The sequence below is a fragment of the Ostrinia nubilalis genome, chromosome 7 (assembly GCF_963855985.1).
Source record: "Ostrinia nubilalis chromosome 7, ilOstNubi1.1, whole genome shotgun sequence".
Taxonomy (NCBI): Eukaryota; Metazoa; Arthropoda; class Insecta; order Lepidoptera; family Crambidae; genus Ostrinia; species Ostrinia nubilalis.
The window spans coordinates 11,670,242-11,683,517 of record NC_087094.1 but is presented as its reverse complement, the minus strand read 5'-3'; the positions used below and the strand labels follow the sequence as shown (position 1 = coordinate 11,683,517).

The 13,276-nt window shown below is 35.4% G+C and overlaps 2 protein-coding genes across 2 annotated transcripts; both read right to left on the bottom strand.

Annotated features, from left to right (window-relative positions):
* Positions 1 to 1,036: 1,036 nt before the first annotated feature.
* Positions 1,037 to 5,690, bottom strand: LOC135073333 (vesicle-associated membrane protein 7). The gene is made up of 4 exons (XM_063967483.1): positions 5,224 to 5,690; positions 4,832 to 5,060; positions 3,601 to 3,668; positions 1,037 to 2,845 (listed from the first exon to the last, which is right to left on the bottom strand). The coding sequence occupies exons 1-4, from the start codon at positions 5,425 to 5,427 to the stop codon at positions 2,687 to 2,689; spliced, it is 660 nt and encodes a 219-aa protein (XP_063823553.1). The 5' UTR covers positions 5,428 to 5,690; the 3' UTR covers positions 1,037 to 2,686.
* A 6,006-nt stretch (positions 5,691 to 11,696) lies between these two features.
* Positions 11,697 to 13,215, bottom strand: LOC135073327 (pyridine nucleotide-disulfide oxidoreductase domain-containing protein 1). The gene has a single exon (XM_063967466.1). The coding sequence runs from the start codon at positions 13,160 to 13,162 to the stop codon at positions 11,741 to 11,743; it is 1,422 nt and encodes a 473-aa protein (XP_063823536.1). The 5' UTR covers positions 13,163 to 13,215; the 3' UTR covers positions 11,697 to 11,740.
* Between the last annotated feature and the right edge of the window lie 61 nt (positions 13,216 to 13,276).

Sequence of the window (13,276 nt, the reverse complement as noted above, 5' to 3'; positions counted from 1 at the left end):
GGCGCGGCGGCGGGCTTTACTCGGTGCGTATGAACAGTGTAGGGGCGCGGCGACGGCGCCAAGTCGTCACCATTATTATTTTGAAACCTAACCGCCGGACTGTCGGCGGGCTTGGTGTTTAGAGTCCCAGCTGAAGACTTATTGATTTACAACATATTGACATGGAAACATTCCTCATTTACTGTTACACTGTTGTAATGTAATTTTAATGATAAGACATTGCAAACAATTAAGGACCCATTTCCAACTATGAAAGTATGACGAAATGTTATACTTTTTTTTAATAAATTTTATCTGGGAGATAAAAATCGGCCCTAAGTCAAAATGCAATTTACCAACTAATTAAATAACTAGCCAAAACAAATCGCTTACTTTCCTTTAGTTAATCCGACACAAAAATCAATTAAAAACATATCAGTACACTAGTATATTTTAAATTTAAACACACACATTATACACTTAATCAACAAATAATATTGAAGATTTGGTACAGAGTTGTAATGCTTTTGGTAGTTTATTTGAGTTATTAAATTGACAAGTATTAATAGGAATCGCATCACCACATGGTCTATGTGATACATACCTTATACGCACGCCACATATTGTAACTGATAAAATTATGAACAACATTATTGGGCAGAGCAATCGGTCAGCGATCCGGGCAAAACAATCTGTCAGCAGTCGTGACAAGGCAATCTGTCAGTGGTGCGGTTTCAGTTCTTTGCTCGTGCCCGGACGGTCAGTTCACATCAATACAAAATGTATACAGGGTGTTAGGTAAATGGGTATATGAGCCGACACTAGCCCATGTTAACATATGCACATAAATGGTCTGGTGAAGTCAGAAAATTGATATCATCATTTTAATTATTTTAATTTTCATACAAATCTGATTTTATAAATTTGATTTTGTATGAACATTTAAAAAATTAAAATGATGATATCAAATTTCTGACTTCACCATACCATTTATATGCATATGTTAACATGGGCTAGTGTCGGCTCATATACCCATTTACCTAACACCCTGTAGGGACCGACAATGTATGTAGTTCATACATGTTGCGGGCTGCGTTCACTTTTACCAGGGTTAATGTGACAGCTCGAAGTAAAATGTCAGTTTAATGATTCGTATTCGAAATTAAATCCAACTCTAATTACCTATTGATAATGCTAAAGTTATCACTAGTAAATATAATAATAAAGTAAATATTCAATGTCGTTTCATGATATAATATTATGCATTAGGTTTAACACCAATTTTAAGGGTTACTTAATAGCAGCGCCACCCAGCGGGGAATAATGGCATCCAAAAATTCATACGAAATCACGTCATTTTGACTGATCTTATAATTTTGTATAAAATCAATTCAATTCTCAAACAAACATTGGGACAACATGAGGATAGACTAAAGCCTGGTCCGTGAGCACGTAGAATTTTGTCCAATGACCCCAAGCTACCCATCCTTATCGCTCGCGCGTAAATATGTTGCTGTCGCGCTCGCACACTCACTGCGGGTGCCCGTCGCACAGTCGCGACAGCAATATTATTACGTCATTGGACAAAATTCTACGTGCTACAGGCTTTAGTAAGAAAGAAGGCGATTCCTTCATACACAACTTTCTACCCTCAAACTAAAGCCACGCGTACCGCCGGCGGATTTTCTTTTCCATGGGCCTGCCTGCACAGACTTGCTTGTAACTTTAATATAACCTAGTGAACCAAATAAATTCCAATATGTTCTTGAAGTTATAAACAAAAATAAAATTATCATAATATTAAATAGATAAGAAATAAACTTTGTATAAATATAATTCGGCCAGTTGTAAATAATAATAGGGATTTATTTCGCGTTTTATTTACATAGTTGTTGCAACAACTAGGCTAACTAAAGATATTTATTCCCCACTCCTACATTTGGCATACATAAACATATTACTGATCAAACATTTGGTTCAAAATTCTGTCATCATTAAAACGATATGTTAACATTATTAAAACAGTTGTGTCAAGAATGTAATGCTTAAATTATTATGTGTCGTCAACAAATTGCAAGATTCGACATTTCACAAACGGTCTTATATTCACGTGTTTTGTATTTTTATACGACGATAAACGAAGGAGGTTCTCAAGTCGACGCGTTTATTTTCTTGAATGTAGGTATATTTTTGCGGTAAACAGACGATTTGTGAAATGACGAATCGTGCAATCTGACGACAACAGATACAAGGACAAAAAACGTGGCGTATTTGACAATATTTACACAATGATTTTAAACTTATTAACCAATTTAAACATTACAGGATCCTACTATAGGGTTTTAATCAACTATCGCTTTAGGAATACCATGTACCATTGTCCCATGCCAATAAAGTCAAAGGGCTGTCTTACCCGGCATTCGAAAGGTGGATGCCAGCAGTTTCCAACCATTGGAAATCCTATGTACTGTATTATAAGTATTGAGGAGTTTTACAATTATCAGAGAGACCATGGTTAACGGCAATGAAAAATAAACTCTATAAAATCGTGCAAACTAAGTGTATAGATATGAGTAATATTCGCTCCACTCTACAATCTACCTGACATTGTGATATCCCCATTTGATAACGTAATATGTCCATCCGTTTGTATCAATACATTTCGACGCAGTAGGAATATTGTTGGTATTTGGAGCGTGGCTTTAGCTTAGCCCACGCATGTCTTCCACGCCAAGCCACCGCATGCCATCGCCCCGATGAGGTAAACCGCTAGCCCAGCAACACTTATCAGGATCACATACATCTTTATATTCTTCCAGAACAGTGAACGCTGCAAGGTTCTCGACGTCGCTCTGTATGTCACCGACTGGAAAGAAAACATTCATTTTATTAATAACCAGCCATTCATCACAAACGTGTACTGATCTGAATAAAAATTGATTCACATGCGGGTGTGCGCTAGTTATCTAAAACAAATTCAAAACGCATAATTTGTTTATGCGCATGTAAATAATGACGTTTTATCGGCCTTATTAGGTAGATGACTGTGAGTATGCTCGCTCGCCATCGACTAAATGGTTGTGGTTACTATTACCACCAGCAAAAATAATTTTAATAAGCTATAGACTTAAAGTTCCCAAATTTTTTGGTGTCGTGGACCAATCGCTACGTTTTTGGTTTTGGATTGACCCCCTGGCTGATAAGAGATTGATTCACTAGGCTTTATTGGTTAGGATGATGCCAAAAATTAATAGTACTTGTACATCATTGATTCAAATTGACATACATTTTCTAAATGAAATGGACATTTCGAGAAGATAGATAAATAGTAATGTATGAATAAATTACCACTTTATTATCTACTAGTTTGCCTGTAAAGAATGTTCCTAAAACCAGTTTTCAAGAGTTAAATATGTTAACAGGCATTAAAATATGTTAATTTAATTAATTCGAAACTTGAAGACTACAAAAACAATTTTGTTCGTAAAAATGCAAAATATCTGATTGGCTGCAAAGAGTAAACTGTTTACTTCCATCTTTAAATTAACTGCATGCATAAATTGGAGTTGATAATGGAAAGTACCAAGTTCTAACAAATGGTTTATGCTAAGAAATACTTACTGTAGTTGCTAAATTTTCCGCCTTGTTCACTAACAATTCTAGCTTTTCTCCTCGCATTGCCATATTGTCTGTAAATAAAAAACATGATTATGGAATTGCTAGTATGGCAAGCATAATGGTATTTTAAAGAATATTTCAAAATTGTAAATACCGTTCTACAGATACTACGTAAATACGTAATATAGTGACTTGTTATTGTACACAATATTGCAGATAGCTAAACAAACATTTATTAATTTGATGACTGTAATAAGACAGCAAAATTATACACAGCTAATTTTCAAACCCTCATTAGTTTTGACCATGATACTAATGAACAGTCCCAGATAATAGAAAACAAGGTTACATACTGTATACACGATGGAAGCAATAAAGTCTTATTATCTTCTGTCATGGTCCAGTGAATGCAGTGATTTTACGTGTAAATGTAAGATTTAATATTTCAGTTCCTACTCGATATTATACACTTTAAAAAGTAAAATAAATTTATTACAACTGTCTTAGCTACATTGGCAATTCTTATAATGGTACTAGCTTTTGCCTGCGGCTTCGTCCGCGTGAAATTCAGTTTGTCACTGATTGTCATTTTATAATATTAGTAGGATGATTTTAATATTGTTTCATATTACCCTGGCTAGAAAATTAATTTTGTAATTAATTCCAAATTGCAATATCTTTCCACGTAAGAATAAATAAATGCAAATTAAAATTAGTACATTCAAAAATATGCCTTCAGATCTTAAGTGCTGTTGGTTACAAAATTAACTATATCCCAGTTTTATGTAAAATTAATTAAGGGTTCATCACAAATTCATTTTATATTCAGTACAAATAAATTTTTATAATGCATCACCAACATAAAAGTTAGTCAACAATACACAAAGGTAACAGTACTGCAGTAACCCAGAAATAAAGATAAGAGCTTGATAATTATGTTTGAACACATAAATCTCTTATCAAAGACAGATATATTAATAAGCATAAAAGTTCCACATTTTAACTAACAGTCATTAAGGGAATATTAATTAATTAATCCCATGTTTTATCTAAATGTAGTCTAAATTAGCTGACCTGCCTGATTAGGCGGTCTGCCTATGTCCATTAGAAATAATATAGTATTGTAATGATGAAAATATATAACAATCCAATTGTTTCTGAGCCTATTCAATACAAACAATCAAATCTTTCATATTTATAATATTAATGAATATATTAAAATTTGTCAACTTACCAATATTTTTGACCATTATATTCTTCAGCTCGTCCAATTCTCCGTGTACCCTGGATATGGTGTCAAGGTCGCGCGACTCGCTGTAATGTTTCATCTCCGTCGCTAAGACACGGGCAAATTCACTGTTCATGGCATAAGGAATGGCCGTCTGAGCAGTGTCACCAAACGCAGTTATGAACCTTCTCTTGATTTCATTGAGAAATAGAAAAGCTCTGGACCGCTGGAATTTCTGTAATCATTATAAGAATGAAATACTTTTGAGTAATATATTTATTTGTTAAATTATCAGTGTAAGCTCTACATTACATGTTTATTTCACAACAACTATTAAAATAACATTTAGGTATATGAATGCACAATGATACAAAGATTCTGATTAATTTTATACTCACATCATCCGTAATACAAAAATAAATCAATTTGTTTTCCGCAATGTAATGAAATAGATAATTTCCATGGGAGTATGTCAGCTTATCATCATGCGGTGGAATTTTCGATAGAATTTGTTCTGTAACTTCTGTGAAATTGCCAGCACAGGTAGCATATTTGGACAACACCACGGTGCCCCGAGCAACAACACTAAACAAGATAGGCATCTCGAAAATCGCACTGAGTAATCTTCTAACAAAGAAATAATCACTTTAAAAAAACAACACTCCACAACCCAACACGATTTGTTGAAACGTCATACAGCCGTGTCCCATAAATTTGGAATTTTTTAACATTTAATTATTATTAGGAATATTAGAGAATCTATAACGGCAATATTAATTTTTGTATTCTCACTTGAAAGGGAAATTAAAAACTAATAAATCACACGAACACTACAAAAGTCGATGACTCGTTTTGACAAATAAATACTCGTAAATGACAGCACAGATAATGACAGGGTAAATCCGCGAAACAGTAAAAAACTTATGTTCCGATCGATAAAAAAAAACTGTTGTAGTTCTGGTAAATTAAACTTCTGAATAACGATTCATACAAGTTTCCACATAAGGCGCCATGATCCATATTGATTAAATACTTCAAGTTATTTCGATAATCAAGAAAACACGCACTAAACGTCATTACCATCACAGTAAAAATACTGACCTTTGCCGTTGTCTTTTAATTTTTTTTACTTTACCTATACACAGACCAGATTTTGATTATAAATTTAAAATGTACATATTTACCGTGACAAAATAACAAAATTATATTAAAATCGTATTAGCCAATAAAATGGAATCATGAATTGAAATATTGTCACGAGAAATCGTCATAGCCATCGCGGCAGCATCATAGGTTCTTTAATGTGGCCGCGACGCGACTTATCCCCGCTTGTGTCCGCGCGTCCCACTCTTCAATTCGTTGCTCGTAACAGAACAGAATGCACGTAAAATTTACGCAGCTCCGAGACTTTTTAAACTCCGAAAACGAGAGACACTCGCAGTTTGTCATCGGCTCGCGTCATTCCCATTTTGTGCGATTTGGTAAGTTTTATATATCGATATTTTTCTAATAATTAGCACTTTGTAGCATGTGATTACAATAAAAAAATGGCGATATTGAGGTGTCCCAATAGTGGTGACAATTATTTTTATATAATTTTAAAATCGTTTTCGTCATTACCATTAACATCATTACCATATCATTTAGGCTTATGGTGATGACACTTTGTATATGGTAATGATGACTATGAATGGTTTCCTAAAAGAACAATGGGACAAAACGTCCCCAGAACTGTAGCACTTTAATACCTACCTTATAATATGATAGTACATGATAATACTATAATTTTATTATAATATGACAGCTCAAGTGTGACATGCATGTCTCAGAAAAAAGTTATATCTAAAATAAGAATCCATAAGCAACCCTGAAAAAATACATACAAAATCACTTTTGACCGACTTCAATGGGTATCACGACAGCTTGACCCCGGGACAATTCGACTCCTGTGACAACTCGACCCCTGCGACAACTCAAACCCTGCGACAACTTGATTTTTTTCAACACTCAACACTTTTGACTTACTTCAAATGGTTTCACGACTGCTGGACCATACAACAGCTGAACCCTACGACCACTCGAACCCTCCGACAACTTGACCCCTGCGACAACTCGATTAAATTACTTTTGACCTACTTCAAACGGTATCACGACTGCTTGAGCGTTAAGAAAACTCGACCTGGACACCTCGATCCTTGCGACAAGTCGATCTCTATTACAACTCGACCCCTGTGACAAGTCGAACACTGCGACACGTCAACCCCTGCGACTACTCTGAGCATTTATTCTAGATTCTGTTCAGGCATTGATTGATGGAGCTAAATGGTTTACAATAAGTATCATAGTTGTCATCGGGGTCGAACTGTCGTAGGTTCCCTACGACAGTTCGACAACTGGACCCCTGTGACAACTCGACCCCTGCGATAACAAGATTAAATTAATTTTAACCTACTTTAAACGAAGCTCGACCCTACAAAAACTTGACCCGGACAACTCGACCCCTACGACAAGTCCAAAATATTCAACTATGATACTTATTGTAAACCATTTAGCTCCATCAATCAATGCCTGAACTGTATCTACAATAAATGCTCAGAGTAGTCGCAGGGGTTGACGTGTCACAGTGTTCGACTTGTCACAGGGTCACAAGTACAAGTTGTCGGAGGCGAACCCTCCGACAACTTGTACTAGTGGTCGTAGGGTTAAGCAGTCGTAGGGTCCAGCCACTAGCGGCGTAAGGGGGGGGCGGTCCGCCCCGGGTGCCACGTGCACCAGACCATTTTGGGGTGTCTTACCTCCCCACTATATGTATACCCAACTTACTTACATTAAGGACTTATGACGGGGGATGCTGTGCTGTGCTATGCCCCGGGTGCCAACCCATGCTACGCCGCCACTGTCCAGCAGTCGTGAAACCATTATTTTGAAGTAAGTTAAAAGTGTTGAGTGTTGAAAAAAATCAAGTTGTCGCAGGGTTTGAGTTGTAGCAGGGGTCGAGTTGTCACAGGGGTCGAATTGTCCCGGGGTCAAGCTGTCGTGCCCTTTGAAGTTGGTCAAAAGTGATTTTGTATGTATTTTTTCAGGGTTGCTTATGAATTTTTATTTTTGATATAACTTTTCTGAGACATGTCACACTTGAGCTGTCATATAATAAAATTATAGTATTCAATTCAATTTATTCATTTAAAGATAACAATGATCCACATGGTTAGTAAATGGGTGCCTTATACAACTATGTTAGTAATTTACTTATTATAACATACCACTAATTATCCAACCCGTTCGGTAAGAAGTAGCCGAAGGAAATGTCGGATAATAGGAGAGTCGTACCTCTCCGCCACGGTCTTCAGGATACTGTTGGGGCTCGCCCGTATCCTACTGAGCAACGAGGCAGTCTTCTTGCATAGGACAGCAAAGAAGCCGTCAGTATGCGACTGAGCAAACATTTCCGAAGCACTGCAGAAGCGAGGCAAGCCCAACAGCACCCTGAAACCGTTGTTATATTGGACCCGAAGGACGCCAAGCGATTTCTGCGAGTACGTGGTCCATAGGTTTCCCGTGATAGACTCTGACAGTATGCTTTAAACAGAGTGATCTTGACATGGTCATTACATCGGGCAAACCTGCGAGCCAACATATTACACCTTACTGCCAGCGCCCTTCGTTCCCTCTCGATATCAACATGATCTTTAAGGTCATCAGTAACGTAGTGTCCGAGATATTTAAATTTAGTGACTCTGTTTAACTTTACCCCATTCAGCAAGAGGTCGGGTACCACGTTTGGACATTTACTGGCGGCCTTAAATACCATGTATTCGCTCTTCTTCACATTATACAAATAAGCCATGGCATTTAGCATACGCTTCACACACACCCACCATCTTTCTGAGAGCCCCCATTGTTGGCGCCAGCAGTACCATATCATCAGCGTAGCTTATGTTGTTGATACAAACACCATCTACCCAGCATCCGATACGCATACTGCTAAGGGCAACAATGAGGTCATTTACGTATAGGTTGAAAAGCCTGGGAGACGTCAGCCCACCCTGTCTCACCCCGCACTGCAACCCATACTCCTCAGAAAAAACGTTAGCCCATCTTACGCTGTTAATCTGGTTAGCATACTAATAATGGAATATTTGTGATACTTCTGACGGGACGCCCTGCCTCCTCATCTTATCCCAAAGGATGTCATAAGACACAAGATCGAACGCCTTGGAGAGGTCGAGGAAGCATGCGTAAATGGAAGTCCCCTGATCCGTGTAGTACCTGACAGTGTGCTTAAGACTAAGGATGGCGCTCTCGGTCGACAGTCCAGGCTTAAACCCGAATTGAGCATGATGTGATTTTAAATATTTATCTAGTAGAGAGTCAAGCACACTGTCAAGGACCTTTGCCGTGATTGTAGCTAGAGAGATCGGTCGGGTATTAGCATGGTCTATCATACAAGGTAGGTATTAAAGTGCTACAGTTCTGGGGACGTTTTGTCCCATTGTTCTTTAAGCTTTGTTTTTAAATGAGAAGGTTTTTTATTAGTTTACGAAAAGACGTTTTTTTATTCATTTCTTGTATGTTGACTATTGTGTAAGTCTAAGTAAGAGTACCTAGGCATATTTTTCAATCAAAATCCTCATTGGTGTAAATATATATTTTTTCTGATTCTGAATAATATTAGGAACGTAAAAAAAATTTAACTAATGTCCGTATTGTTCCAAATTCAATAAATTCATTAAAATATTGAATACATTTATTTTTATTTCCAACCCATTCTTTAATAGGTACGTGCTTAGCTAGGAAAATAACATAGATAAAATTGGTGTTTAGCTAAACAATTATATTTAAATTTTAGTTTTTAAGTAATTTTAATTTAATGTATTACTATAAAATATATTTCGTCATCACCATTAACATAAGATCATTACCATTTTAATAAAATCATTACCATTAGGAAAACGTCATTACCATTTTGTGAAAAAATATTTGGACGCTTGTTACTTCTAAAATCACGATTGAATCTAAGGGCCTCACACTGATCTAAAAAGCTTATTGCTTAACCTTTCAGTTTAAGCTAGTTTGCACGCATCCCTGTTAAGTTTTTCAAAAAACGTAAAATAAATCCCGCGGAATAAAATCGGCGGATCTACCCGACAGCATTAATTCAACCAACAAACGTCATTGCACTTTTTTTATTTGCAAAATCATTGCCAGAAATAAAAATAATAATGAGCTAGCTCAACAATGTAGCTCAATTACAGTGAGTGACATGTGTGCTAGCTTTACTTTTTAGGATTCTTTGCTCTGTGGGTGGATTAGCCAACCTACAGAAAAAACAACACTTTCCTTAACGCGCTGGCGCTGCATTTAAAATTTTAAAATTACTAAGTTGCAATATTAGGTACAAAACAAAATGCCGCTAGTTTTCATGAACAATACTCTATACATATAACTTTATTACATATTATTTTCCTGCTTACAAACTTATTTAGAAAGAAAGAAAAATGGTTTATTTGGTATAATATGGCACCCAGTGAGCTATACAGTGTGAGTCACGTTAAAGTGTACATATGAAAATAGATGAAACTAGACCTATTTTTATCGACAAAAAAGAGGTCAAAAAAATTTTGAGATTTTTTTAAAAAAATTTATAGAATTTTTTTTCTTCCAATTACTTATTGTAAAGAAAACGTAATAACTTTTAAACTAAGCGGTATATCCTCATAAAATAAAAACAGTAATAATGCTAAATAGCAGGCGATACTAAAAAAATACATAAAATACACAAAAAAGGCCAACAAATAATAAAAAATTATACTTCTTGAAAAAAATCTGCTTTAAAATTCGTGTTTTTTTGTTTATTTGATAAATTTCATCAAAAAATGCCCCTATGACCGGTGGTTTTTATTATTTTGTATTATTCTCTATCGTATTACCTTCGTAAAACCAAAAATCGCATGTCTCTATCCCTATCACAACATTTGCTATGATCGTTTGAACAAAGGCCTACCACAACATTATTCTCCGCTACAGGTAGAGACAATTTTAATTTTAACTAAAATGCTTATTTTACTTCGAAATCTATTGTTTTTACTTGAAATCTAACTTGTCTTTATTAAAATTACAAATCTATAGCCATTTTCAGTTTCGTTGTCAACGAAGCGTTGAATGGCGCGCCCGGAGAGACTTAGTTCAAACGATCATTGCAAACGTTGTGATAGGGATAGAGACATGCGATTTTTGGTTTTATAAAGGTAATACAATAGAGAATAATACAAAGTAATAAAAACCACCGGTTATAGGGGCATTTTTTGGAGAAATTTATCAAATAACCAAAAAAACACGAATTTTTAAGCAGATTTTTTTCAAAAAGTATCATTTTTTATTATTTGTTGACCTTTTTTGTGTATTTTATGTATTCTTTTAGTATCGCCTGTTATTTGGCATTATTATTGTTTTTATTTTATCAGGATATACCGCTTAGTTTAAAAGTTATTACGTTTTCTTCACAATAAGTAATTGGAAGAAAAAAAATTCTATAAAAAATTAAAAAAAAATCTCAAAAATTTTTTGACCTCTTTTTTGTCGATAAAAATAGGTCTAGTTTCATCTATTTTCATATGTACACTTTAACGTGACTCACACTGTATGGCGTAATTATTTAACAATCATGCTGGAACTCCGTGAAAGTTAGACATTCGTAAAACTCAAATTAAAAAGTCGGTTGACACTTCCTGTAAACGAAGTGATTACGTGCTCATTGTTTTCTATTAGTGCGATAATTTACTTACTGTGTTTAATGCAATGCCATTATAGCAGGGAATTTATATTATAGGAAAAGCTTGATAATATTTTCATTGCACATAAAATGAAACGGCATCTTTGCACTTAGTTTTTAATACAAAGTTAACAGAAAAGACCTCAATCGAAATAATCATCAATATCTATGTCAGGATTTAAAATATCGTCACCAAATGGTGTCAAATCTATTTGATCAAGAATTAAGTTTTCACACATCTCTTCTAAATCAGTTTCACCAATTAATATTGCTCCTTGTAATCTTCCATTCTGAAGAACAAACTTAATGTACTCTACTCGGGGTGTATACCTTAGTAAAATTTCATAATCATTTCCTAATCCCTGTCCATTATATTTTCCTAATAATACAACTCGGTATCCAAATAAACTGGTACAATGTGTAAATAGCTCGAAGCAAAAGTCTTGTAGAACTTCTTGGTTGGTGATTCTAGCATGCATTGCCTTTGCTGCCATTCCAGCCATATTTCTCGCTTGTGTCCATAGCCTCAATTGGAACCAATGAGGAGCATGCTCCCACGCAGCGTATGCTACATCACCAGCAGCAAACACATCTCGCACAGTAGTTTCTTGGAATTCATTAACAGATAAACCTCCATCTGGACCCTTTTGAGGCTCCTGATCCCATGTAAAATTTACAGTTGGCTCAACCCCTGTAGCTGATATAACAAAATCACAATCTATGACTTTCCCATTGGTAAGCTCTATTCTTAGAGGATATTCTGAATCATTTTCAAGTACAGATTTAACTTCTACTTTGTAAATAATTTCTAATTCTTGTTCTCCATGGTCATTCCTTATATTTTCTAGTTTTCTATACCAATCTGGGCCCAATGCAGCTGATTTGAGATTTTTGTTAAGCGAAACTACAGTGTCTTCTTCTGTAAACACATGACGACGTAAAATTGTATTTTTATTAGTGCCATCTTCAGTCGCTGTATGTTTGAAGGAATCTTGGAAAAATTCTGCAGCTCCTGGGTCTACAAAAGTAGCAGAAATGTAATCATCTCTTATCACCCAAATTTTTTGGATACCTCTAGTAGCATGCACTATTTCTGATGCAATACCGCCATTACCAACAATAACCATACGTCTGCCATGTTTTAACCTTTCTTGAAATTCTTGCACAGATTCAGTATCTCTTATGCCTAATATTCTCTTAGATTTACTTGAATCTGATATAAGTCTTGGTATACCACCAGTACAAATGCATATTACATTATATCTCACTTCTACAGCACCATCAGTAATTGCTATTTTATTTTTGGTGTCTATTTGCTTGAGAGAATCATACACAATTCTTAAGTTTGGATGAATCTTTTGGAGAGAACTTGCCTCAGTTTCATTAACGTCAAACTTGACTATCGTCTTGGCGAAAAAACTCACATTACTGACATTTTTTACCAGGGATGATGCAGTTATCAGGACCAGACTTTCCTCTGGATGTAAAATAGCTAAAGATTCAACACAAGTCACTCCAGCTATACCACCTCCAACCACTAAATAAACCGTATTTAAATGGGTCATTTTGCTCTTTTATTCTGTTGATGGCGATGAACTTGTTCAAAATAATAATGTTTAGAGATTTAATTAGAGGTTATAATTATCTAAAAGGCAAACAAAAGTGACACTTGATTAGAT

What these genes read in the sequence shown, in the direction of transcription:
- LOC135073327 (XM_063967466.1), bottom strand. Translation starts at nt 13,162, where the DNA reads ATGACCCATTTAAATACGGTTTATTTAGTGGTTGGAGGTGGTATAGCT.
- LOC135073333 (XM_063967483.1), bottom strand. Translation starts at nt 5,427, where the DNA reads ATGCCTATCTTGTTTAGTGTTGTTGCTCGGGGCACCGTGGTGTTGTCC. An exon ending in ATTTTTGTATTACGGATGAT is followed by an intron (nt 5,061 to 5,223) that starts GTGAGTATAAAA and finishes TAATGATTACAG; the next exon opens with AAATTCCAGCGGTCCAGAGC. An exon ending in CGGAAAATTTAGCAACTACA is followed by an intron (nt 2,846 to 3,600) that starts GTAAGTATTTCT and finishes TTTTCTTTCCAG; the next exon opens with TCGGTGACATACAGAGCGAC.